This window comes from Nycticebus coucang, chromosome 17 (genome assembly GCF_027406575.1).
Source record: "Nycticebus coucang isolate mNycCou1 chromosome 17, mNycCou1.pri, whole genome shotgun sequence".
NCBI lineage: Eukaryota > Metazoa > Chordata > Mammalia > Primates > Lorisidae > Nycticebus > Nycticebus coucang.
In genome coordinates this window covers 33742638-33766605 of record NC_069796.1, presented here as the reverse complement: position 1 = coordinate 33766605, position 23968 = coordinate 33742638, and the positions used below count along the sequence as shown (strand labels likewise).

Genomic DNA, 23968 nt, shown 5'->3' with positions numbered 1-23968 from the left:
CAAGATTAGGCCAACAGGGTGTGAGTGGAAGCTGTGTGGGCCATTTCCCCGACATGGCTTCCAAGAGGAAAGGTATGTTCCATACTTCCCCCCTACTCGTCCCATCCCCACTATTTGTAATGTGAACATGGTGGGGCTGAGCTGCTTGAGGCCACATGGATGAGGGCAATACTCTAGGGCTGGCAAAGTGACAGGTGGAAAGAGCCTGGGTTGCTTACACCAAGACAAGACAAGCCCTGGAGTGCCCTGGCCCCTTAGGTGCCTCCTGTTTAAGCCACTGCTTTATAGTCAAGCTTTCATTATAACAGGCAAAGGGAGACAGAGAGAAAATATGGAGAATAGGTAGAGGAAACTTAGTGAAACAAAATAACGTAAGTCATCTGGACAAGACAAGATAGGAGATTGGCACTTTGCCTTTCTTCATTCGTGTCTCTGGGTCAAGCAGTACGAGTCACACTTACAGATGTTTATCGAGGTCTCATTCTGGCAGGCACAATCTCATGTAATCCTCACTCCATCACCAGTTTGCAAATGAGAAACTTAGGCTCCATGAGGTTAAAGGATTTGCCCAGTTGCCTTGGCTCTTAGTGGTGGAGCTGGGATTGGAACTCAATCTCTCCAACCCCCAAGCCCATCATCTTGGCCACTGAGCCACACGGCCTCCTAAAGACCCAGCTTTCAGATTCCCAGATGTGGCACATCCAGAGAATACAGCTTGTTTGGTGGCCTCCCATGTACTGGGTGCAGTGACTGCATGTTCATCAGGGCTATTGCTGCACCCTAAGATGAAGGACACTTCAGCAGAGATGAAAAAAAGAAGAAGTGATGAACATCAACAGGCTGCATCAGCCTGCCGCTAGGGCATTGACAGTCAGGGGAGAGACTGGAGGGGAAGACCCAAGAGGGCCCAGAGCTAATGATAGCAGAAACCCAGAGTGCCTCTGCAGCAGCTCAGGAAGAGGCAGTGGGATCCTTTTCTCTGTAGTTCTCGGGGGCTGGCTGGCTGTCTCACACTTCCACTTCCTGCAAGCCTTTGCCCCAACAGGCCCCCTCTTAGGAAGCCCTCTCCTTCTCAGCTTCAGCTCCCTGAGGAAGCCCTTCTCAACCTCCCCCACCCAACAGCACTTGTCTCCTCCACAGGCCTGGCCCTCCTTGAGGTCAGGGACTGTCTCAGTGTCTTCAGCCCCTGCAGAGCCACCCAGGCTGTATACAGAGGAAGCTAGGTTCCTCTGGACCCAGCCTCCTCCTTCGGAAGAGATCCAGGAGCCCATGGGAAACACCAATAAACACACAGAAATGTGACTTTGGAGACATGCAAGGCAGAACATCCTGCTTCCCCATTTCCATTCTGTTCATGGACCTCTATTAGTCACACTGGGGCGGTACAGGAGGCTCAAAGCATAAGAATCTGACCACCACAGCCGCCACTCTCCAGAAGTTTCCATCCTCTCACTTCCTCCAGCCCAGACTGAAGAACAGTCCATGCCATCTATCAGCCTCTCCAAAGAGAGGTTTCTGCCTTTCACTGGATTTGAAATTGCAATTCATATCAAAGTGGTTAAAGGAAATTACAAGCAGACAATTCAGTTCTGCAAAACAAGTCCACAGAAGCTGCTGGAGGAACTTTCTTGTGTTTTGGCAAAATCAAGCCAGCCCACAGTGATGGCAACTTTCTGAGGTATGCTGCAGGCTCCCAGCCCGAAAGCCAGGCTGGGCTATTTTTCTTGGCACCAGAAACACCCATGATTTTAGGGCTCTTCCAAGGAATCTTCCAACTCATGATGACCATTCCAGATGAGACAGGTGGCTTTAGGTATTAGAGGCAGCAGGAGGGGGTGGACACCAGGCACGGGCAGCACAGACCCTTCAAGCTCCCACTTCTGGTTCCACTTCTGGCGGTGCTTAACACAGGGGAGATTGGCATCCCACTGTGAGAGCCAGCATTGTAAAGAGTCAGCCTTCTGGAACAAGTTTTAAATGCTGAGCAAACTCGAAAGTCCAGAGTGCTTTGGACTCTCTGGCATCCACCCTACTGGGGGCTCAGGATGCTGCTCAGGGGCTCTGAGTCTGGAGCCCAAACCATCAGAAACAATCTTCCTGGTGACTCCCTGGCCACAGCTTTATTTAGAAGGCCATGGTGGAAAAACATAACAGTCACACAACCCTTTCTCTTAAAATCTATAGCAGCAGGAATACCAGGAAAGTGTGGTGAGTGAGGGGCACAAGATCCAGGAAATGGCAGAATCCAAGCCTGGCAGGGAACCCGTAGATAGAGCATTCAGTGGTCCTCACATTAACATTCCCTGAGATTTAGATGGTTGCAAAACAATCCACAAGGCTGGGCGTGTTATTTTAAACCAAGTATATACTTGTTAAACAATATAAAGATCGGAATAGAAAATTAACAAAACCTATAAGGTGAATTGGAATGCTTTTTACTTTGTTTTGTAACAAACATATATAACATATTCTATTCAACCAAGCATAATCAAAGACTATGATCCTCATAAATTGTGATCCTCAATCATAAATCTTTTTTTTTTTTTTTGACATAGAGTCTCATTTTGTCACCCTCAGCAGAGTGCTGTGGCATCATAGCTCACAGCTCAAACTCTTGGGCTCAAATGATTCTTTTGCCTCAGTCTCCTGAGTAGCTGGGACTACAGGCACCTGCTACAATGCCCAGCTGTTTTAGAGATAAGGGGTCTCACTCTGGCTCAGGCTGGTCTTGACTCCTGAACATAAGCAATCCACCCTCCTCGGCCTCCTAGAATGCTAGGATTACAGGTGTGAGCCACTGTGCCTGGCCCCCAATCATACATCTTAACTGGTTGTAGGAAAGTTAAATATCTATATATACAAGAATGAAGTTGGAACCTTACCATCTTACTCCAGCTCGGCTGCTATGCAAAATACCATGAACTGGGTGGCTTATAGACAACAGAAATTTATTTCTCACAGTTCGGGAGGCTGGGGAGTTCAAGACCAAGGTCTGGCAAGTTCAGTTTCTGGTGCAGGCTCCCTTCTTCATAGATGGCACCTTTTTACTGCAGCCCCACATGGTGGAAGGACAGCTAGCACCTTGTGTCTCTTTAATAAGGTCACTAAAATGATTACCTCCTAAAACCTTCACTTCTCAATACTATCACCTTGAGGATTAGGATTTCAACATATGAATTGGGGGGAACATAGATATTCAAACCTTAACACTTACCTTATTCCTTATACAAAAATTAACTCAGATTAAAGACCTAAATGCAAAACCTAAAACTATAAAATGTCTTAGAAGACAACATAGAGAAAAAGCTTCATGACATTGGATTTAGAAATGATTTCTTGGCTTAAAATGACACCAAAAGCACAGGCAACAAAAGTTAAAGATAGATAAAATGGATTTCATCAAAATTTAAAGCTTTTGTGCATCAAAGGACAAAGTCCCACAGTCAACAGATGAAAAGACAACCTTTAGAACAAGAGAAAATATTTGTAAATCATGCATCATATAAAAGGTTAATATTCAAAATATATAAAGAACTCCTATAACTTAGCGATAACAAAGCAACCTGATTAAAAAATAGGTAAAGTATTTGAATATGCATCTCTCCAAAGAAGTGTAAATGGCTAATAAGCATGAAAATATGTTCAACATCACTAATCGTTAGGGAAATGCAAATCAAAACCACAATGAAATAGCACCTCCCACCCATGAGGATACCATTAAAGAAAAAGCTCATAGAAAATAACAAGGATGCAGAGAAATGGGCAGTCTTGTGCCCTGTTGGTGGGACTGTAAAATAGTACAGCCATTATGGAAGACAGTATGGTAGTCCCTCAAAAAATAATAGAATTATAGTATAATCTAACAATTCCACTTCTGAATATATACCCTGAAGAACTGAAAGCAGACGTTCAAATAGATATTTGTATACCCATGTTCATAACGACATTATTGACAATAGCCAAAAGGTGGAAGCAGCCCAAGTGTCACAGATGGATAAAGGGATGAGTGAAATCTGGTGTGTATATATAATGGAACATTGTTCAGTATTAAAAAGAAATAATATTCTAATACATGCTATGTGGATAAATCTTAAGGACATTATGCTACATGAAATAAAGGAGTCCCAAAAATACAAATACTATGTTTGCACTTGCATGAGTTATATCTAGTGTAGTCCAACTCATAGAAACACAAAGAAAAATGGTGGTTGCCAAGGGTGGGGAGAGAAGGAGTAAGTCGTTCAATGGGTGTGAAAAAGTTCTGGAGATTGTTTATGCAACAGTGTAAATGTACTTAATACCTCTGAAGTGTACACTTAAAATGGTAAAATTTAGCTTCTGTATATTTAACCATAATTAAAACAAAAAAAATAACTTTTTTTGGTTAAAAATAGTTTTGTTAAAAAAAAAAAAGAAGAAGAAAGAAAACAACAGGGTAGGTGCTGCGGCTCATACCTGTAATCCCAGCGCTTAGGAGGCTGAGGCAGGTGAATTGCCTGAGCTCACACATTCAAGACCAGCCTGAGCTAGAGCAAGACCTTGTCCCTAAAAAATAGCTGGGCATTATGGCAGATGCCTGTAATCCCAGCTACTTGGGAGGCTGAGGCAAGAGAATCTCTTGAACCCAAGAGTTTGAGCTAAGATGCCACAGCACTCTACTGAGGGTAACCAAGTGAGACTGTGTCAAAACAAAAAAACTATTGCAGAGAAACTATTGGTTTTTTCTCCCTTCTATATCAGATCTATGTAGAGTACTTATAGACACCAGCAACCACCTAAATTCCCATATGAAAGTCTTCTTTTCATGGTATGTTAAAAATCTGCCTTTGAAGACCCGCTAATTTCAGAATATGCTTTATTCCTAAACTTTAGTAAAACATATTTATGTTAGGCTTTTAACTCACTTAATTAAAAACAAAAAGCCCATATTTAATATGTGTTACGCTATGTTCAAGGCCATCTTTTCTGGCCAGCTGCATCCTTTAAACAAACCCAAGCTGTGCTTCTTCAATATGAGTTTTTGGTTGAAAAAGAAAGAAGTCTGTTGTAAATCCTTTTGACCAAGAGAAAGTGAATTGCTCTCAAAGTGTTTAATGAAAAGGTTGGCTATAAGGCAAGAGCAGTTAGACATAATCATGTCCATTCTGCAACTGAGGAAACAGAGGCCCAGAAATAAAGCTATTTGCCGCAAGGTAAGTCCATGGCAGAACCAGAGCTGGGCTTCCACTGAGGGCTCCCTCACTGCCCTCTGGCCCCTCTGCTAATCTGAACACTGTGAGTGAAGGTAGAGGGAACCTCACACAGCACAGGACACCAGGACACCAACTCCTTCCTTGAGCCCCTGCTCCCCAAATAGCCTGAAGGATGACCCTTTAGCTCAGTAAAAATTGGAGCTCAGAAGTATGAACTAACTTCTAGGCTAAACGGCACCAGCTCCGTGCAGCCCAATGTCCCCAACCCAAGCTAAGAACCAAAATGGCCTGTGACATTCCTTCCCCAAGCCTACTGGAGGCATTGGTCAAGGTACCAGGCATTGTCAGATTCAGTGTTTGGTAAAATTGACATATATTAAGAATTTGGGGCTGGGCACAGTGTCTCCTGCCCATAATCCTAGCAATCTAGGAGTCCAAGGCAGAAGGATCACTTGAAGCCAGGAGTTCAAGAACAGTCTGAGCAAGAGCAAGACTCCATCTCTACTAAAAATAGTAAAATTGGCCAGGCATCAGGGTGCTCACCTGTAGTCCCAGTGACTCAGAAGGCTAAGGCAGGAGGATCACTTAATACCAGGAATTTGAGGTTACAGTGAGCTATGATGATGCCATGACCTTCTAGCACAGTGACAAGAGTAAGACTTCGTCTAAAAAATAAACCCCACAAGAAAGAAAGAGAGAATTTGGAACAATAATGAAATCAGACTTAGCAATGAACCCTGGAATAGGTGATGGGGGCTGGCAGCAGCTGTTGAGGCTCACTCCTGTCACCATCAACTGGTCCTGCTGTCCAGCCCCACCTCTGCATGGAGGCCCAGCCAGCACTCTGGAAGGGAATGTGTCAGGATGAGCAATAAGGGCAACTCTGACAGCCATAAGCTTCCCACCAGGGCTCCAGCCAGCGAGGGTTAGATGTTAGAGCTGGTCAAACCCCAAAGAATCACCATGCCTGGGCAGGTTCCCCTAAGGAAGGGAAAGAACTTCCTTCAGGGAACCAAACATAGAGCACAGGGCGTGAGGGTACAGATTTAGGGGCAAGGGTTTGAGACGTATCTTTGCCACTTGATATCTAAGCTATTTACCTAATGAGACCTTAGTTTTCTCCTTTGTGAAATGAAATTACTGCTGGACCCTATCTCAGCGTTATAGTGAGGATTAAACAAGAGAATTCATATAAGGGCTTAGCCAGGACATAGTGTATACATTATGGTCACTAATTGGTGATTTTATTATTACTTTAAAATTCAAACACGTCATGACTATTGTCATTCTTACTAGGCAAGAGTGGTGAGGCAGCCATTTCCAGGAGCAGGACCGCTCTCTCCACCAGGCACCATCCTACATTCCAGCAGTGCGGACTGTGACAGCCCTTCCCTGCTGACCCCTCCTAGCCAGCCACCTCATAGCCCCCATCTCTTCCCTGAGAACCAAGTGGGGGCAGGGGGCATTCTGTCCTGATGGTCACAGTAACAACAGCTCTGCCCACCTGCTGAGTATTGGCCTGGGCCCAGACTTTGCGTGCATTTCCTCGTTTGGTCCCTTCTCTGGCGAGGATCCTCACTACTCCATTTTACAGGTAATGAAGCAATCCCGGCTTTTCACCCTCACTCTGCTGGTGCGCAATCTGTGCCTTCAGGGAGGTCACTTGACGTTTCTGAGCCTGTCTGCCCTAGCACCCATGCTGTGACTGCTGCTTCCCACTGCCTCCTCCTCTGGCTCCCACAGTGTGAGTTTGGGGAAGGTGCATTTCAGGGCATTCTGAGTCAGAGAAGCAAGGAACACTCTCCCCCTCCTCTCTTCTCAGCCCCTGCTTTGGCTTCTCCAAGCTTTCAAACAGTCCTTCCCTTCGCCTTGAAGAGCAGGTTACTGGGTTTAGGGATGCTGCCACCTGGTGGCCACAGGCCATGAGGACGCTGGAAGTGGCGGTGTGAGTTTGGAGAAGGCTAAGTAGCCAGACTCCAGACTCCAGAGACACCCCCTGTGCACCATAAAAGCTTCATAACCATCTGCAGTCCCATAAATTGGGAAATCCTGATTCTGGCACTTCCCGGATGCATGGCTTTGAGCAAGTCCACTAACTGCTTTCAGCCTCAGTTTCCTCAACTGAGGGCATAAGATGAATAGCCTTCTCCTATGTCATGGATGCATGGCTTAGCAGTAACCTGGAGACTAAAGTGCCCCTTTTACTTCATTATAACTTTAAATAGAATTTATATAAAACTCTTGCACATTAAGGCCGGGTGCAGTGGCTCACGCCTATAATCCTAGCACTCTGGGAGGCCTAGGCAGGTGGATAGCCTGAGTTCAGGAGTTTAAGATCAGCCTGAGCAAGAGTGAGACCCTGTCTCTACCCAAAATAGAAAAAGCTAGCTGAGCATTGTGGTTAGTGCCTATAGTCCCAGCTACTTGGGAGGCTGAGGCAAGAGGATCTCTTAAGCCCAGGAGTTGCAAGTTGCTGTGAGCTAGGCTGATGCCATGGCATGCTAGCTTGAGCAAAAGAGTAAGACTCTGTCTAAAACAAAAACAAAAACCCGTCAACTCTAAAACTATGCTTGCTTTAAGCAACAGCTGGGCCTATCTGAGGATTTAGGGTTTGTGCAAGCTGCAGCCTCCTCTGACAGCCTCTCCCCCAGGGTGCACCTTCACTCTACCATCAACAGTATCTCTAGAAGCAGTTCTAACCCATCAACTCCTAACACATAGTTGGTCCTTTCTGTACATCTCCATTAGACCTCACAACAACAGCAAATTGTCCCCATTTTACAAAGCAGAAAACTGAGGTTCTAAAAAAGCTGCATAACTTGCTGGAGGTCATGTGGTTGTTACATGACGGAGCCAAGCCTGAGACCTGGGTCTGCCTGACACCAGAACCCTCATCGCCCTAACGTTGGGGAAAGCCCTGTAGGCCGTGTGTCAGGGGATGTCTGGGAGGCTGTTGTTCTGTCCCTGACTTCTCCTGGGAACATGTGATCAGGGACATTTGCTCATGGTTGTAACACTCCCCAGGATCCCAACACCAGATCCCCTACAGCCCACCAAAAGCTGTCCTTGCCAGGGGCCAAGCAGAGAGAAACTGGCACTTTCTGGTTCTCACTCTCCTGGCTCTCGGTGTCCCTTCATGGTACTTCCAGCCCCCATCTGTTTCCAGAAAGCCAACAGCCAGCACTGTCACGCACACCCCTTCCCCACAAACCCTGGGAGTGAGTTCCTGCTGGCTTTCAGAAAGGGCAGCCTAGGCAGGGCTTCCCCATGCCAGTGAACTCCATGGGTGTTTCAGTTCTCTTTCTTGCTAAGAAATGCTCTGACCCAAGTTATTAAGGACACAGGGACAGTAACCACATCTTCTCTGCTCACGATAGGGCTGTGGTATGGATGCAGCTCTCTCCTCACTGAGGCATGGTTTCTTCTCATGGGGAAGAAATCCAGGCCGAGAAGAGGAGCTAGGACTCGCCTGAAGTCACATTCTTGGGGTGGCAAAGACCCCTGCCAGGCTTCAGCCCACTGCCCTCCTCTGCTGGTGGGCAATAGCACCTGAGGCTCACTGAGGTCTTGCCCAGACCAGAGGCCACTGTATGGAGAGGACCAAGAGGGGGAGGCAGGTGCTTTCCCATGGTTTAGGGACATTCTGCAAGCCAGGCGATCTTTGGGCAGGGCAGACCCATGAGAGGAGAGGCTTTGGGCTGAGCAGGCTCAGCCCCATGTGCATTTGCAGCCCTCAGAGTATCTCAGAATGGCCATTTAGGCTTCTGGTTATCCTTTTGTCCATGTGGGGGTGCATCCGTCTGCAGTGGGGTGGGTATAGTGCTGATAGGAGGCCTGGGGCAGGTCCAGCTGCCTAGCCTGCAGTGGCTGCTCAAATGCCTGAAATGAACCTGCCCTTAGAACCGCTCCTTTTCATTCCTACTGTCTCCCAGGCTTCCTGAGATAGAGATATACCAAATCCTCCAGAATTGTCAGGAGAGGATTTTCTCAGTGACCTGAGCTTTGCTCTGCCTTCCCTGATACCAGGAGGACCCGGGGTACAGGGAATGGGAGAAGTATTCAGAAAAGGAAGTTGGAGATGCAAAGACCGTGGTGGGGGAGTTCACTGAACTTCTGACATCTGGACTGCTTGGTCCTGCTACCAAACATCCAGTGGCTCTGGGGGCCAGACGAGTCCCTTGCTACTTCCCCCTCACCAGTCCCCCACTTCTCCTGCCTGACTCACTTTTGAACCAGCAAATGCCTCCCAGGGAACAGGGGTGGCATGCGAGGCGTAAATTAATGGGTTTTCCTTCTTGCTGAGGTCTTGGCCATTCAAGTCCTGACTGCCTTGTTGCTCTCCAATGCCTTTGAATGGTTTGGGCTTTTTTTTTTTTTTTCTTTTAAGTCAAATTTTATAGTTGTTCTTGGTGGGAAGGTGAGTCTTTCACAAGTCATTCCGTAGCTGGAGCTGAAATCCCATCATTAATCAAGTGTGTCAGCTCCTATTTGTCTGTGTGCCAGGCACCAGATCTCAGCACTTTTATGCTCCCCCCCCCCCGCTAAAATTTCACAATAGTCTTTCCAAATAGGTGCTTTTTTTTTTTTTTTTTTTTTGGCCGGGGCTAGGTTTGAACCCGCCACCTCCAGCATATGGGACCGGTGCCCTACTCCTTGAGCCACAGGCGCCGCCCAATAACCGCGGATTCTTTTTTTTTTTTTTGTAGAGACAGAGTCTCACCCCATGGCTCTCAGTAGAGTGCTGTGGCCTCACACAGCTCACAGCAACCTCCAACTCCCGGGCTCAAGCAATTCTCTTGCCTTAGCCTCTCGAGCAGCTGGGACTACAGGCGCCCGCCACAACGCCCGGCTATTTTTTGGTTGCAGTTTGGCCGGGGCTGGGCTTGAACCCGCCACCCTCGGTATATGGGGCCAGCGCCTTACCGACTGAGCCACAGGCGCCGCCCCCAAATAGGTGCTTTTACTATTCCTATTTTACAAGTGGAAAATTCAAGGCTCAAAGAGGCGAAAAGTTTTACCCAGAGTGAGGCAGTACTAACAAAAAGAACTTGAATCCAGATATGACTGATACTTAAGTGCTAGGCAGCTGCCTCTCTAGTCCCACCTTAAGGTGACAAGTTGGCTCTAGATCTGGAAGGAGGCCCTCCCAGGACACTCACAGAGCTTCTCCTATCTCTGCCCTTCTACAGCAACGACTGTTCACGCCCAAGTCTCCCTGAGCCCTCAGTGGCAATGCTGACATCTGGAGTGTGGCCCTGACTGCACCCTCCCTGGGGGCAGCCCCTCACCCCCCATGGCCCTGCTCGGGCTTGCCAGAGCTCAGAGACATTGTGGAGAAGATGGGACCCAGGCAAGGAAGCTGCGTTTGTGCTCATTCACTCCAGGGACAGGGACAGTTCCTATTTCTGGGCTGGTTTCCCAGGGCAGCTCCAGTGGTGGTGTCCCCCTGGCTGGGACAGGCAGGGATGGCCGACCATTATCAGAGTCCTTTGTTTTTCCCCCTTAGTTACTAAGCAACAACTAGAGTTTGAGGACCCAAATGCTCAGAATAGAGGAAGCAAGTGACAGGTCCTGAATAGCCATGCAGAGGGGGCCCATCTAGGACCACAGGGGTAACCCATGAGGAAGGAGGAGTAAGCAGTGGGCCTGGGGGAGCAAGGCAGAGAGGGGTGGGGGGTGGTCCACCCTGCACCACTCAGCTGTCCTTCCAAGAGGTCCCAGGATAGCCAAGGTTTGGTGGGAGAAAGTGACACATTCTCAGACCTCGGGCCTGGCACCGCCCCTCTTCAGGTCTTAACTGCTCCCTATATAAGGTGGTCACAGTCTTTTGTTACCTCCACAAGGTGACTGGTAATGAAGGAGATAAAAACACACTGGTGGGCTATGCAGACCTGGGCCACGTGACAGATATGTGCCATCACAGTATCAGTCACTTCCAGGGCAGCCAGAGTCCACAGTGTCAGGCAAGAGTCTATCTTCACCTCTTCTTGATTACTTGAAAACCGGCAGAGTGGGAGATGGGCACAAGAGGTGGCCTCTCACTGTTCTCCTGCGGAGCGGCCTTCTTGCCTCAGTAGCCATTCTCTGCCCTCCTCTGAAGCCTCGCCCTTTTCTGAGACACTTAAAACACTGACCCAGTTGCCTACAGCTTCCTCGGCCAACCCTATCTAGTCAGAATGTAAGGATGGGCTCCTCAGTCTCTCTCACACAGTGGGAGCTCCCCCACCAGTAGCCCTCTGTCCAAGAAGACTCTCACTGCTAACACTGCTGGCCTGTCGCATTGTACTGGCAGGGGAGAGGAGTTTTGTGGCTACCCCAATGCAGGTCTCAAGGCCCCAGGGATGGGGGAGTAGAGCCTGGCAGAGCTGAAACCCAGGAGGGAACACCCACCTTGGGAGGCCCTGCTTAGAAGGAAACCCAGGCTGAGTGTTCTCAACCTCTCAGCAGTGGGACTGCACTTCTGCAGTGACAAATTATACTTTCATTTTCTTTCCTAAAGGGAAAAAAGGAAGAATGCAACAAAACTGAAGCGTCTTCTGACACATCAGTTCCTGAACCACAGCCATAAAAGCCCTCCCTGGCCCTCTCCTTCCCGAGAGCTCACAGCTGCAGGCCTAGAGCCAGATGTGACCAGACCGCAAGGTAGGTGGAGGTCAGAGGGCGTGAGCCACAGGAGAAGAGAAGGCCTGAGGCCTGGGAGGGACAGAGTGCCTTCCTCCTGCCTCACTCCAGAGGTGAGATTAGCGGGCTGGGCTTCTGTTTCCCCAGAACAGCTGGGATCCAGAGACAGACACAGACAGCCTGGTGGCTAGGTTCCCCTCTGGCAGGTGAGTTCCGTCAGCTCCAGATTGCTCAGAGGGATAGAATAAGGTGGTACAGAGCAGCAGTGAATCTTTTTCTCTGGGGCAGTCTATCAGGGTTGCTGGGCCATGGGAATGGTTTCTAGGAGTGAACCCTGAGCTCTAGCCAGCCTGAGCACACAGGTGTCTGGGCCTCAACCTAATCCTACACCTCAGGAAAAGGCTTTCTGCAGGCGGAGGCAGAGCAGGAATATGGGCAGAGGCTGATGTGTATCTGTGCATGGGGACAAGGGGACCCAGCCCTCACTTTTCAGACTTTAAGGTCACTACTTTAACCTACTTCAGCCAAAAGCAGGAGGAGCAGCGGGTTTTGGACTCAGGGGAACGTTATGTCTGTACCACCTGCGACAAGCTCCCTATCCTATAGGTTATAAGGCCCAGACTCCCATTCATGGACTATCTGTACTCGATTTCACCGTGTGCATGGGCTTCTCCTCATTTAGCCACTCGGTAAATATGCTCCAGACACTTACTGAGGCCACATGCTATCTGTTCTGGGCAGTGGGACTAAGGACAGCACAGCAGTTCAGTGCACACCAGCCCTTGGGAAGCCTCGGGATGACAGGCAGGGAGGAGCTCAGGGAAGACAGGACCAGGGCCCATGTACTCTGGATTGTAATGCAAAGATGGGTAGAAGAAGGTGCTGGCAGGCTCCCCTGGGGATTCTCCCTACTATAGAGTTCAGAGAGCAAAGAGAGATCACCAGGGGAAGGAGCTTCATGAGAGGTAACCATTGACCAAGGCTTGAAAGAGGAGCAGTATTTGGACATGGTCTAGATGAAAAATGTGTTCTCAGCAGAGAAAATAATGTGAGCAAAAAGCATAGTGCCAAGAAAGTGTACCTGGTTCCTGGTAAAGGTGGTGGTCGGTCCTGGGTTACATGGGGTTAGTGGATGTGTAGACAGTTTGTGTCCTCGAATCCATGCAGGAGCAAAGCTGACTGGTGTAAGTGGCCACAGGAAGCACTTGGATTGTGCTAGCTGTTTTTATTCTTTGTTGGTGTCTTCAGGCAGCCTCCCCAATGCCCGGCACCAGGCTAGGCATCCCTCTCTGATGTCCCTCCATTCCTCGTGATGCTGGAAGTACCTGTCTCCTCCACCAGCTAGGGGCTCCTGAGGGTGAAGGCTTGGTCTCCTGTCACATCTGCTTTTCCCGGGCAGCTGGCTCGGTGCTTGGCTCACAGGAGGGCTCAGCAAGCATTTGTTGTGTGACAGTCAGATAGAAGGAAGGTGTGGCCTGTCTGCCCTTCCTTTCCCATGAAGCAGGGACAAATTGCCTCCAAATGACCAACAGATCACTGAAACCCCGCCTTGACAGCCTGTGTGCCTTATCCCTTGCATAGACAAGGACAAACATATCTATGCTACAGAAAACTGAAAGTCAGACTGGGCGGGTGGCATGTCCTATGCCCAGAGTGGGAGACTGAGCTAGTGCTAGGACCAGTGGACCTGACCTTCTACACCAGTTCCAGCCTTGGCTCCATCCTGGCTTGAGCAGAGTGATGATATCCATGGGCACATGGCTGTGTTTGACTAGATGTAGCCAGGGGTCTCTGAGGTGGGCAAGAGTGTCTGGGCTAGGGGAGTCACAGAGGTCTGTCTGGCTCTGGCTGAGCCTGTATGCCTGTGCTCCATCCTTCTCAGGCTCTGGCCCATGGAGAAGCCCCTCACGGTCTTGCGAGTGAGCCTGTACCACCCCACGCTTGGCCCAGCTGCCTTCGCCAGCATCCCACCATGGCTACAGCACGACACTAGCCCACTGCTGGTTGGGCGGGGGCAAGGTGCCCACCTCCAGCTGCAGCTCCCCAACCTCTCCCGCCGACACCTGTCCCTGGAGCCCTACCTGGAGGCAGGCAGCACCCTCCTGGCCTTCTGCCTCAAGTCCCTGAGCCGAAGGGGCTGCGTGTGGGTCAATGGGCTGAAGCTGACTTATCTGGAGCAGGTCCCCCTGAGTGCCGTCAACAAGATCTCCTTCTCCAACATCCAGATGGTGGTTCACTTGGAGAAAGGCACCTCCCTCGAGGCTTTTGTCTGCCACTTCCATCTCAGCCCCTCACCCCTAATTTACAGACCCGAAGCGGAGGAGACCGATGAATGGGAAAGCATCCCCCAGGAGCTGCCTCCCCTGGGTTCAGGGGAGCAGACTCCAGGTCACATGAGCTTTCTCCACGGCCCTCCCCAGACTTGGGACAGCCTTCTCCAGCCAAGCCCTGGAGGTGGAACAGAAATATAGCTCCAGAGGGAGCCCCCAGGCAGTGCACTCTGCCGGCCCCATCGTGAAAGCAAGCCTTTGCTGAAACTGGATTTAAATCTTTGAGTTGCATCATGCATGGTGGACATGCGAGGCTTGCCGGCTGCCTCACTCATAATGAACCAATTCTGCAAACTCTGAATGGCCCAGGGTGGAGAAGCACCCTCCATGGCCATAGCTCTGCAAGGTAATGAGAACTTCATATACTTTTAGAGGCCCTCGGAGGTTCTGGGGAGCCTCTCTCCACATTCCCCACATCTCCCCCTCTTGTCTGACTAGGAGTTACTTTATGTTGCTCATTTTGTGCACCACTTAAGAGCCGGAGTTTGAGGTTGCACCAGGAATGCATGGACACATGTAACAATTTCGTTTGTGGTAGCTCAGGGTTACCCTCAGCTTTCAAATACCCACAGGCACTCAGGGCTTAGGGAAGCCTGTGTTTAATAAACTGCAAGTATTTCATTAAGCTGGCATACCCAGTAGGATTCCCTGATCCCCAGATGGCCTCATGCACATCATGTTGTCACACAGAGGTGGGGTAGGAAACACGGAAGAGGTGTAAGAGGAAATTAGAAAGGTAGGGGCCCACGTTTCTGGAAAGTATGCAGGCAGAGCTCAGGCCTTCCTAAGCATGGAAGTTGGGAGATGGACCTGCCTGGAAAGTCACTGTCACTGTTATCTACCCATCCTCAAGTCCCCCCATTCATAGCCTAGGTTGACCAGAGGACAGAGGTCTCCAGGGAATGAAGGAGTGGGGATGGAAGATCATGTTAGAATCCAGCCCAGCAGTTACTTTGCTCATGCTGGGTTATATCTTATTGGGGGTTGGGGTTGTCTGTCCCAATAAGACGCTAGGGTGGGGGCCGGCACCTGTGGCTCAAGGAGTAGGGCGCCAGTCCCATATGCCGGAGGTGGCGGGTTCAAACCTAGCCCCGGCCAAAAAAACAAAACAAACAAACAAAAAAAAAAGACGCTAGGGAGAAGCCAGACAGGCCAAGCGGGGAGAATTTTCGCAGTGAGCAGCAGGAGCAGAGCACAAGCAGCCACTCTCCTGACATGGGGAGAGTGTGCTTTCCGAACAACGGTCACTGTGTCCTGGTGGGAGGGACCTACACACGCAGGGGGTCGCCAGGATCTCAGACTCTGCACTTCACTGATCTGCACTCCGAGCTGTAGCCACTTCCACCTCTTTTCACCCCACCCCTCCCCCACAAGAAGAAAGACCCTTGAGCACCCAGGTTGGGCTACAAGAAAGTCAACTTCACTCACAGGCCCTGAGCAACTTCCCTGTGAGGGAAACAGCAGTGGGCAAGCCCAGGCCTGCCCTTGCTTCCTTTCCAATAAGGAACAAGGTGGGAATGGTCAGACCACAGCACAAGGCAGGGGAGAGTGAGGGGCTGGCCAGTGCTTGCAATGGCCCCTGGGGACTCCAACAGTCCCTCACATTCATTCAACAAGCACCTGCCGGGCGGCACCTGTGGCTCAAGGAGTAGGGTGCCGGTCCCATATGCCAGAGGTGGCGAGTTCAAACCCACCCCTGGCCAAAAAAACAAGCACCTGCCTTGCCAGATGTGTGCCAAGCCCCAGGAAGCAGCAGTAAACAAGGCAGAAGGAATCCCTGCCCTCAGGGAGCTTACATGTGCTCAGGAACAAATTACTAATTATTTGGCCACCCCTGTGAATGGGGCTATATTTCTCTCTCCTCCAGCCGGCTCACCACAAGCTCTATCATCAAGTGGCCTTGTCTGCTGGAGCTTACTAGGTGCTCAGCACCCTGCTAGGTGCTCTGCATGTGGCTCCACTTAACCTGTATAACACCCTGGTAGACAATGGCATTAATCATAATTTATATTTGAGGAAACAGAGGCTCAGAAAGGTTAAGTATCTTCCCTCACACCACACCACCACTAGCTGTGTGATCTTGGCTAGTGACTTAGCCTGTTCTTGCCTCTGTTTCTCCTTCTGAAAAATGGGTAAGATAACAGCACCTACTAGCGAGAGCTGTTATGAGAGTCTTAGGAGGTGGCACACGTAAGTCACATAGGCAGTACTGCACACACTTAATAAGTTCTGGCTCCTACGCGAGACCTAAGAGAGCAACCTAATAGATGGGGCTAAGGAAAGTTCAAGCCCTGGTCAACTGGCTCCAGAGCCCAAGGGCTTACTGGCACTCTGTGATTCCCTGACAGGATTTTCTTTTAGCTGTGGACCTGATGGGCAGTCAGGAGGGAATTTAAACTTGTTCCTTGCAGCAGAAGGCCTAAATTTATAGAACAGGAGAAGTCCCTGTCAGGGCTGGCAAGGAAAGGAAGCCTTGGGTGGTTTGTCTGATGAAGTCTCGCACCTGGATTCTGGGGGCAGCAATGGTCCCTCACAGAGCCAGGGGCTGCACCAATTATACATTGTGGAGTGGCAGCCCATGTCCAGAACTCGAGAAGCCACAGCCCGGAGACAGCACCTGGACGCCAAAGACTGGAGAGAGGAAGCTGCTGATGGCACCCAGAGTCCCCAGAGTACAGGTCCCCGACTCTACCAGGGAACCTGTAGGAATGCTGCTGTGCCTGAGTGCCCCTCTCCAGGCCTCAGGGACGGCTCTCTCCCCACTAGGGATGAGCAAACTCATCCCAACTGTGGTTCTTTGAGAAGGAGCCGTCCACGGCCTCCAGGGGTATTCTCTGACTTGGGCCTCTGGGGTGATGTGTCTGCAGGGTCTGGGAGACTCAGGATGAACTGCTCAGCAGGTTGAAGGGTGACAGGCCAGGTGCAGGAGGGGACCAGGAAGCATCTGGCTCCTTGTTTTAGACTCTACCAGTCCACACAGTCTCCTCAGGAAACACGCCTTGCCTCGAACCAAGTTTGCAAGACAGTTAAGCTCTGCCCCTTTTGAACTCCATTTTTCTTGAATAGAAACCATTTAAATGATCAGATCTATGACACCCACCCCCACTCTCCCCTAACAGTCCTGATATCCAGCCGGCTTCAGGGCCTGGCCTGCACATTGGATACCATTTGCCTTTGCCCACACAGGCCCCTGAGCCGGTGGGTGAGTCCCTCCAGCAATCTTCTTGCCTTCTCTGAGCTCCCTCCACAGAGCAATCCACGTTGTGTACGGGCACATGTGTACACACAAGTTCTCACAGACATCCATATACCCCTTATGGCGGTGCCAAGGTGGGGCCTGAGGTCAGACAGCTGCCTGGGTTAGAATTCTTATTCCCCTAACTTACTCTTTCTGTTACATTGGACAAGGGACTGAATCTCCCTGTGTCGCAGTTTATTATTCTACAAAATGGGAAAAATAACAGCACCTACCTCTTCAGAGTCATCATGAAGGTAAATCAGGGCTCCTGGCACACGTTAAGCGTTCAGCAGGGTTAGTCATCATTGTCCAGAGCCATGGAGTGAACTGGGTACATGTGGACACGTGGACTCACTTTACACCTACACACACATCTGCTACAAGAAGATACATCAATTACGTTCAGGCAGACCCCAGGGCACTACAATTCCCTGAACCAGTGTCTGGATATTTAGAAATCATCCCCTGTGTCTTTTAAGGCATTTTACCCTCACATTCCTCTGCTTTTCCAAGAACATGGATCTTCCCAAGTCGTAAGAGATATGGTATCCCCTCAAGGCATGGGAATGCTTCATAAGCATGTCAATGTGGGGCCCTGAGGTGGAGAGCAGCCCAGAAGAAGTTTGGGCAGACCCATTAGATGTACAGTCCTGGCCACAGCATGGAGGAAGGCTGCACACCTCCCATACCTGTCTCGCCATCAGACTTCCAGCTCCACACTGACAAGGGCCATGGGTGGTTGGAAGTTTTGTTCCTGTTAGCCATCCTAGAGTTGGGTGGAGGACAGAGGGACAAATGGATGGGGCACCGATGATCCAGACAGTAGTTACCTTGGGTGCTAAGGTCTGAACCAGGCTTCTCAGGCCAGGCATAGCTAGAGGAAGGCCCATAATGGTGGGGGCCAGACGACAACAGAGTAAGAAGGTCTTGAAACCATGGACAGACAACAAGTGGAGGTGGATGTCTCTGCCTCCAGCCCTGGGGGCAGCCCAGACCCTCCACTTGGGGCAGAAACAAGGCTGGTCCTTCCTTCTAGTTCTTGAGCTTTTGTACCCCAGACTCACACAGAACCCTCTGGGGTTTGGGGATTCTGTACAGTGACTGCTGAGGAAGGCTGGCACATTTGATAAGACCCAGGAGACCCTGGGAGGGGCTCTGAGCAGTACAGTCAGAGCTTGGGGTGGCTGGACTGAGTCCAGGCCTCTTGCTCACCAAGTCTCCACAAGCTCTGGTTCCACTCCCTCCTCTTACACTAGCTAACACCTGCCTCAACAGTACCAGTGAAGAGACCCCATGGAACCTAGGAAGCTAGGATGTCACCCTGCTGGAGGCATCTGCATCTTCAAAGAAAGGTTTGGAGAGGGCAATGCTTAACCCAAAGGAGAAGGAATGGTATTAACAGCTTCACAGCAGGCCACTAAGGAAATACTTCCCTTCCATCTCAAATGGACATTCACTTCATAGACATGCAAAGCGAGATCTAGTTGAGGGGCTGGCTCCAAGTCCCCCAGTGTCAAAACAGTAGAGTTGAAATGGGAGCTGAGAACCAACTCTTTCCACCACTGCCCACTGATCAGTGAGATGCAGTCAGCAAAGAGGGAAGCAGAAGCAAATAAGCCCCAGATGGTGTGGACAGCTCACCACAGCCCTGACACCCCCCACAACGGGCTGCGAGCAGGGCCACGTGCCTTCCCTCCGTCCATCATGCAAGTTGCTTCTCAAGCACCACATGGCTTCCTCTTCCTCAGCTTCCACCTCAGGGCACCTGGTGGTGGCTGCTATTACCACAGCCCCATGAAGTTAGCAGGACCTTCCTCCAACGTCCCTCACCACAGCAGCTCGGCCAATTTCCAACCACTCGCTGGATGCCACACCAGCCTTGCAAAGCTCATCCAAAACTCTGTTACTCTGGAGGAGTAAACAAATCCAGCTCCTCACTGATAAGAGGATATGCTTAATTTAATGAACGCTATTCAAGTTGCAAGGCTGTGATTCCTCTTACCTTTAACATGAACTCACAGGTGGATTAAAGTGAAATAAAACCTTCATTTGAGTTACATTCTCAGCTGATTGGAAACATGCTTTACCTCCCCATGACCGGGCGTGAGAAGGGAAGTTATTATCTTTCTTTAGAGTTTGTAAACTCTTTATGACTGAGGCAGCTTTAATCCTGCTGGGGGAAAAAATGATCCAGGAATAAATTGCTCCCATTTACCTTTGTTTTCCAATCACACGCTCCAGTGGGAACAAAACATCCTAAGTGAGGGGATGTAGGGAGCCAGGTGATCCCCAACAGAAGAGTTTAATTATTTTCTTCTCCAGTCATGTGAGGTGAAAAGGTTTTAAAGCGGCATTTGGCAAGGGGGCTTGTTTCACAAAAATGTGCTCCCACCCACCCCCCTGCGAGGATGGCAGCACTCCCGGCTGTTACTGGTTCCTCTGCTTTTTCTCTCCAGGGGAAAGTGGGCTCCATTCCCCAGCAGTGGCCACTTCTTTAAGGGTCACTTGCAGCTAAGTGCCCAGCTCCAGACATTGGGGAACAAATGACAAGGAAGGGGTCTGAGAAAGGACAGATTTGAATCCAAATCAGATCAGCCCGGGAATGGGGCAGAGACACAAGGGGACTGGGGCTGTGGTGGGGGCACCAGGCTTCCTTCCTCCTCTGTGGCTCCTCTGCAGCCCTCTCTGTGTTACCTGACAGCATGGCTTACATGGGGCAGGAACGGAGCAAAGGTATGGGGATGGCTCAGGCTCTGAGCCAGGCACTCTGGCTGCTGGAAAGGACCCTCACTAAGATGACCACCTCACTTTCCTTTAAAGATGCAGAGGCTGGGGGTGGGGATGGGAGTCTCAGAATAAAGCAGAGACAGGGGCCTTTCGAAGGAGAGTTTGGCCAGGCAGTCAGATATGAAGTTTCCAGAATTGCGTCTCTGAGGGATCAGGACTATCACGTCACTCATCCAGAGAACTTGCTATAAATGGGCTGGGAACATGGACCCTATAAAGTCACCTCGTTTAGAGGGGTATATCACTTAGGACCCAGTCAGAAAAACAAAAAACATACAAAGTAGTAAAGTATTAAAAAAATCAATTCAAGGAATTGGGTGCATGATTATGGCATCACTGGGAAGCCCAATAGGGGAGGTAATTCAGAGATCAGCCTGAGCAGGGCTGAAGGGCGCCCAGAGAGGTGGTGTAACTGGAGCCAGATCCTGCCTGGCACAGGGCTGGGGCTACGGTGGAGACCCCTGTGGAAGCCAGAGGAAAGCCTGTCCATCAGGAGCTGGAACCACCAAGGGGAGGCAGCTCTTGCCAGCAACTGACTAAGGCGACTCCACCTAAGATGGGGTGTGTGTGTGAAAGAGAGAGAGAACCCACACACACCCAACTTCTCTCTCCTTCCCCTGCCCCCAAATATTCTACCAGGGGCTCAGCAGAAACAAGCTGACAAGTGCCTGAGAAATCCCCCTACAGGGGTCAACTTCCCTGCAATACACAGGAGAGGGTGAAAGAGAGAGCAGTGGATGTGAAGACAGATGCCCAGAACAACGGCCATGAACGTCAATGCCCCTCAGCCTTGCCTGGGGCCCTGGGGTAGCCACCAAATAGGGAGAAAGCAGAGAGACAGAGAGGGGGAAGCCGTAGAGCAGGGGGACCCCATGACCCGGGGCCCTGGGAGTGATGAGCAAATACCATGCCCCTCTGTCACTGTCATCCTACTTGGTAACCTCCTGCTTGTGCAAGAAAGGAAAGAGGAGGGCAGACATAGCAGAGTGACACACAGAGGCGAGCCAGGCTGCACACACACCCCAACTGAGCACTCTGCTTTGAACAGCCCCTGCGCGGAGAGGCAGGGTGTAGAACAGAGACATGTGTCCTCAGGAGGCCAACAGGTCCAAACCCCTGCTGTCCTCCACTTACTGACTCTGGAAACTTCCTTCATCTCCCAAGCCTCCTTTCTTCATCTGTAAAATGAGGATACTATGAAGCATCCACCTCTCCTATGTGAAGGACCTTAGTGTGTGTTCCTTATCAGTCACACCGGCCATCAGCCTAAACCACCACCTGTCCCCAAATGTTCCTTCCCAGAAAGCTCCTCTGACTTCAACCCAATGTGGGAACACTCAGGCAGGATTTTTAGGCAGTTACCCACCAAATAAAATATCCTTTCCTCAGTGTGGACCTAGGTACTGAGTCCCTGCCATGTGCCCATGCTGGGCTGGGCCCATTTCAGATATCAGCTTGCTGGAACCTCCCATCAGCAGAACACCTGTGTGGTGGAAACCGTCTTGTCTGGATCAGCAGCTGCCCAGGTCCTCACAGTAGGACCTAGGCTCACAGTAGGTCCTCCATATGGGTCTATTGCTTGAATGGCAGGAAAATTGGCTGAAACCAAGAGTTTGGGTGGGAAGAAAGCAGAGCTCTGGGGAGTAGACCTTTGAGAAGAACCTCAGCAAAGAGGCTGATGAAAAGAGTAAGATGCATTTTAAATAAACAAGTGCTCTAAGTGAGAAGAGTGAGTAGTTTTATTCAGCAAATCAAATCATTGTATCCATATGACCCTGAGCCCAGGAGCCAAAAGCAAATCCCAACAGGACCAGACCAGGCCCCACACCGCGATTCCTCTGCTATCTGCCAACGGGGTTTTCTGCTTCCAGATGTGCCCGTCTCCTTGGTGTGACGTGACCACCTTGCCCTTCACCAGTCAGAGACACACACTGAAGTCCAGGGCTGCTGTGTTTGGAGAGCTGCCCCAAGAGCATTGGAAGCAGGCACACTGTGTGCCTGAGGTCAGAGGCTTCCAGACCCAGTGCTGGGCCTCGTTCCTGAGGGTGTGTGGTCCCCTGGGGATGCTCTCAGAGGCAGGCAGTTGGGAAGCTCATCCTCAGGGGGCTCTATCTTTGCATTATATGCTCCTCTTCCCTTAAGCCAGCAGGGCCTATGGTCGCTGTGCAGATTTTAAGTCAAAACATCAGAAAGTCTCGTGGTCTGACTTCTTCCGCACTCCACCTCCCAACATGCACATGCATAAGAGGCCACATTCACTTCTCTCCTGGGGCCTCTCTGTCTCACGGCAGCGACAGAATGCCTGGCAATTACAGGCCACCTTCCTTACCCTCACACTGGAGGAAAATACAGCTCTCAGAGCCCCACTCCATTTCTCTGTCCTCTTGGACACAGGATGTTGGCGTCTCTGGTAAACTGATCTGTGGGAAGCAGACGGGCTTTAAATGCAATTGTCTGAGCTGTAGCCAAACCTCAAGGCCTCCTGGACACTGAGATTAGGACAGTGCCTGGCCAGCCACCCAGGCTGTGTGTGGCATTACCCAGCAGCCCCTCTGAAGCCCCAGATGGGCCACCACTCCACCCCACAACCTGGAGTAGCCAGCATTGGATTCCAGATGGGATCAGAACCTGCTGGAGTCTCAGATCTCAGACCCCAAACTATAAAACCCTCCCATGCACAGTGAGCCCTTCTCCCGGCTCCTGCCACCCCAGCGTGGCTCCTACCCTTCCAGCTTCTGGGTAGGAGAACCCCACAGCCCAGGCCACATGCCCTCATCCTTGGTCATTTCAAATTTTCTGGTATATAGGTTTGGTAGGCTTGGCTCTTTTAAACATCACACTTTATGGCCTTTTGCAGTGTAATTTTGTTCCTGTCCTGCCATTCAATTTGAATTAAATATCAAACAGATGTGAGTCATTTTTGCTCTTTTTAAAGAAAAAGTTTAATATTAGGGAGCATGCCCTCCTATAAGATCAGGAAAGCCATTTGGAAAAATAAGCCCCTTCAAATTAAAAAGGAATCACATTGGTTAATGTTAAGATGCTTTCAAGTGATACATTTCGAAGTGCTAAAGGAAGGTGTTCCAGCAAGCTATAAAGCAGCCGATGGAAAGAAGGGAAAGATATATGGCCCGAAACTGATGGGGAAATTGGAGCTCTGAGAAGTGGCAACCCCACCTGGGAGGAAGCTCAGAGCTTGGAGATGAGGTTCACAGATGATGTTGGGGAAGGCCATCTTCCCTGAAGGCCCAGGGTGGCCCCTGCTTTCTGCAGCCTGTGTGGTCATGCTGGGAAGAGGGGCAGGAGAAGCTCCATTCTACGCAGAGAGCCAACCTAACCTGGGAACCCATTCTCCTTTCTCACATGCATGCACCAATGTGGCCCCCTATCTCTCCCAACCAGCTGTCTCAGAGTGATTTCGTGTGTCTGCACATGCCGAACGGTTTAATCCACTCATTCCTGCTACGGTCTCTTGGGTAGTGTGGTCTTTGGCCTTTTGTGCATCTTGGACAAGTTGGAAAATGCAGAGAAGGCTATGGCTTTTCTTTGCGCGCAGGCACATGCACAAACTTGCATACAACTCAGGGCCCCACGGACCCCTGACTAGATGCCCCTCCCCCACCCAAGTTAGCCAGAGCACAGAGCATTTCATCACCAAGACACTCAGTGCAAAAGAGCAAGGCTCTTCTCACACAGAACAAGAATTTATGTTCAGTGAGCACCTACATGCCTAGCACCATGCGGGGCCTTATGTATGAGCTGGAGGAGCTGGTCAATCTCCAAAACCCTCTCCGTTCTTG

The 23968-nt window shown here is 50.2% G+C and overlaps 2 protein-coding genes across 3 annotated transcripts; both read left to right on the top strand.

Moving 5' to 3' along the window:
• The first annotated feature begins 11725 nt into the window (after positions 1 to 11725).
• TIFAB (TIFA inhibitor) lies at positions 11726 to 14768 on the top strand. 2 transcript variants are annotated; one of them, XM_053566895.1, is made up of 2 exons: positions 11726 to 11834; positions 13696 to 14768. In XM_053566895.1, exon 2 carries the CDS (start codon positions 13706 to 13708, stop codon positions 14282 to 14284), a length of 579 nt encoding a protein of 192 aa, XP_053422870.1. In that variant the 5' UTR covers positions 11726 to 11834; positions 13696 to 13705; the 3' UTR covers positions 14285 to 14768. The 2 variants fall into 2 exon arrangements, with proteins under 2 accessions (XP_053422870.1, XP_053422871.1); XM_053566896.1 differs by lacking the exon at positions 11726 to 11834 and adding an exon at positions 11879 to 12019.
• Positions 14471 to 19400, top strand: DCANP1 (dendritic cell associated nuclear protein 1). The gene is given in 5 exon segments (XM_053566199.1): positions 14471 to 14489; positions 16680 to 16787; positions 17059 to 17220; positions 17223 to 17267; positions 17270 to 19400. Coding segments are annotated over 5 exon segments (402 nt in total). The 3' UTR covers positions 17338 to 19400.
• Positions 19401 to 23968: the final 4568 nt, after the last annotated feature.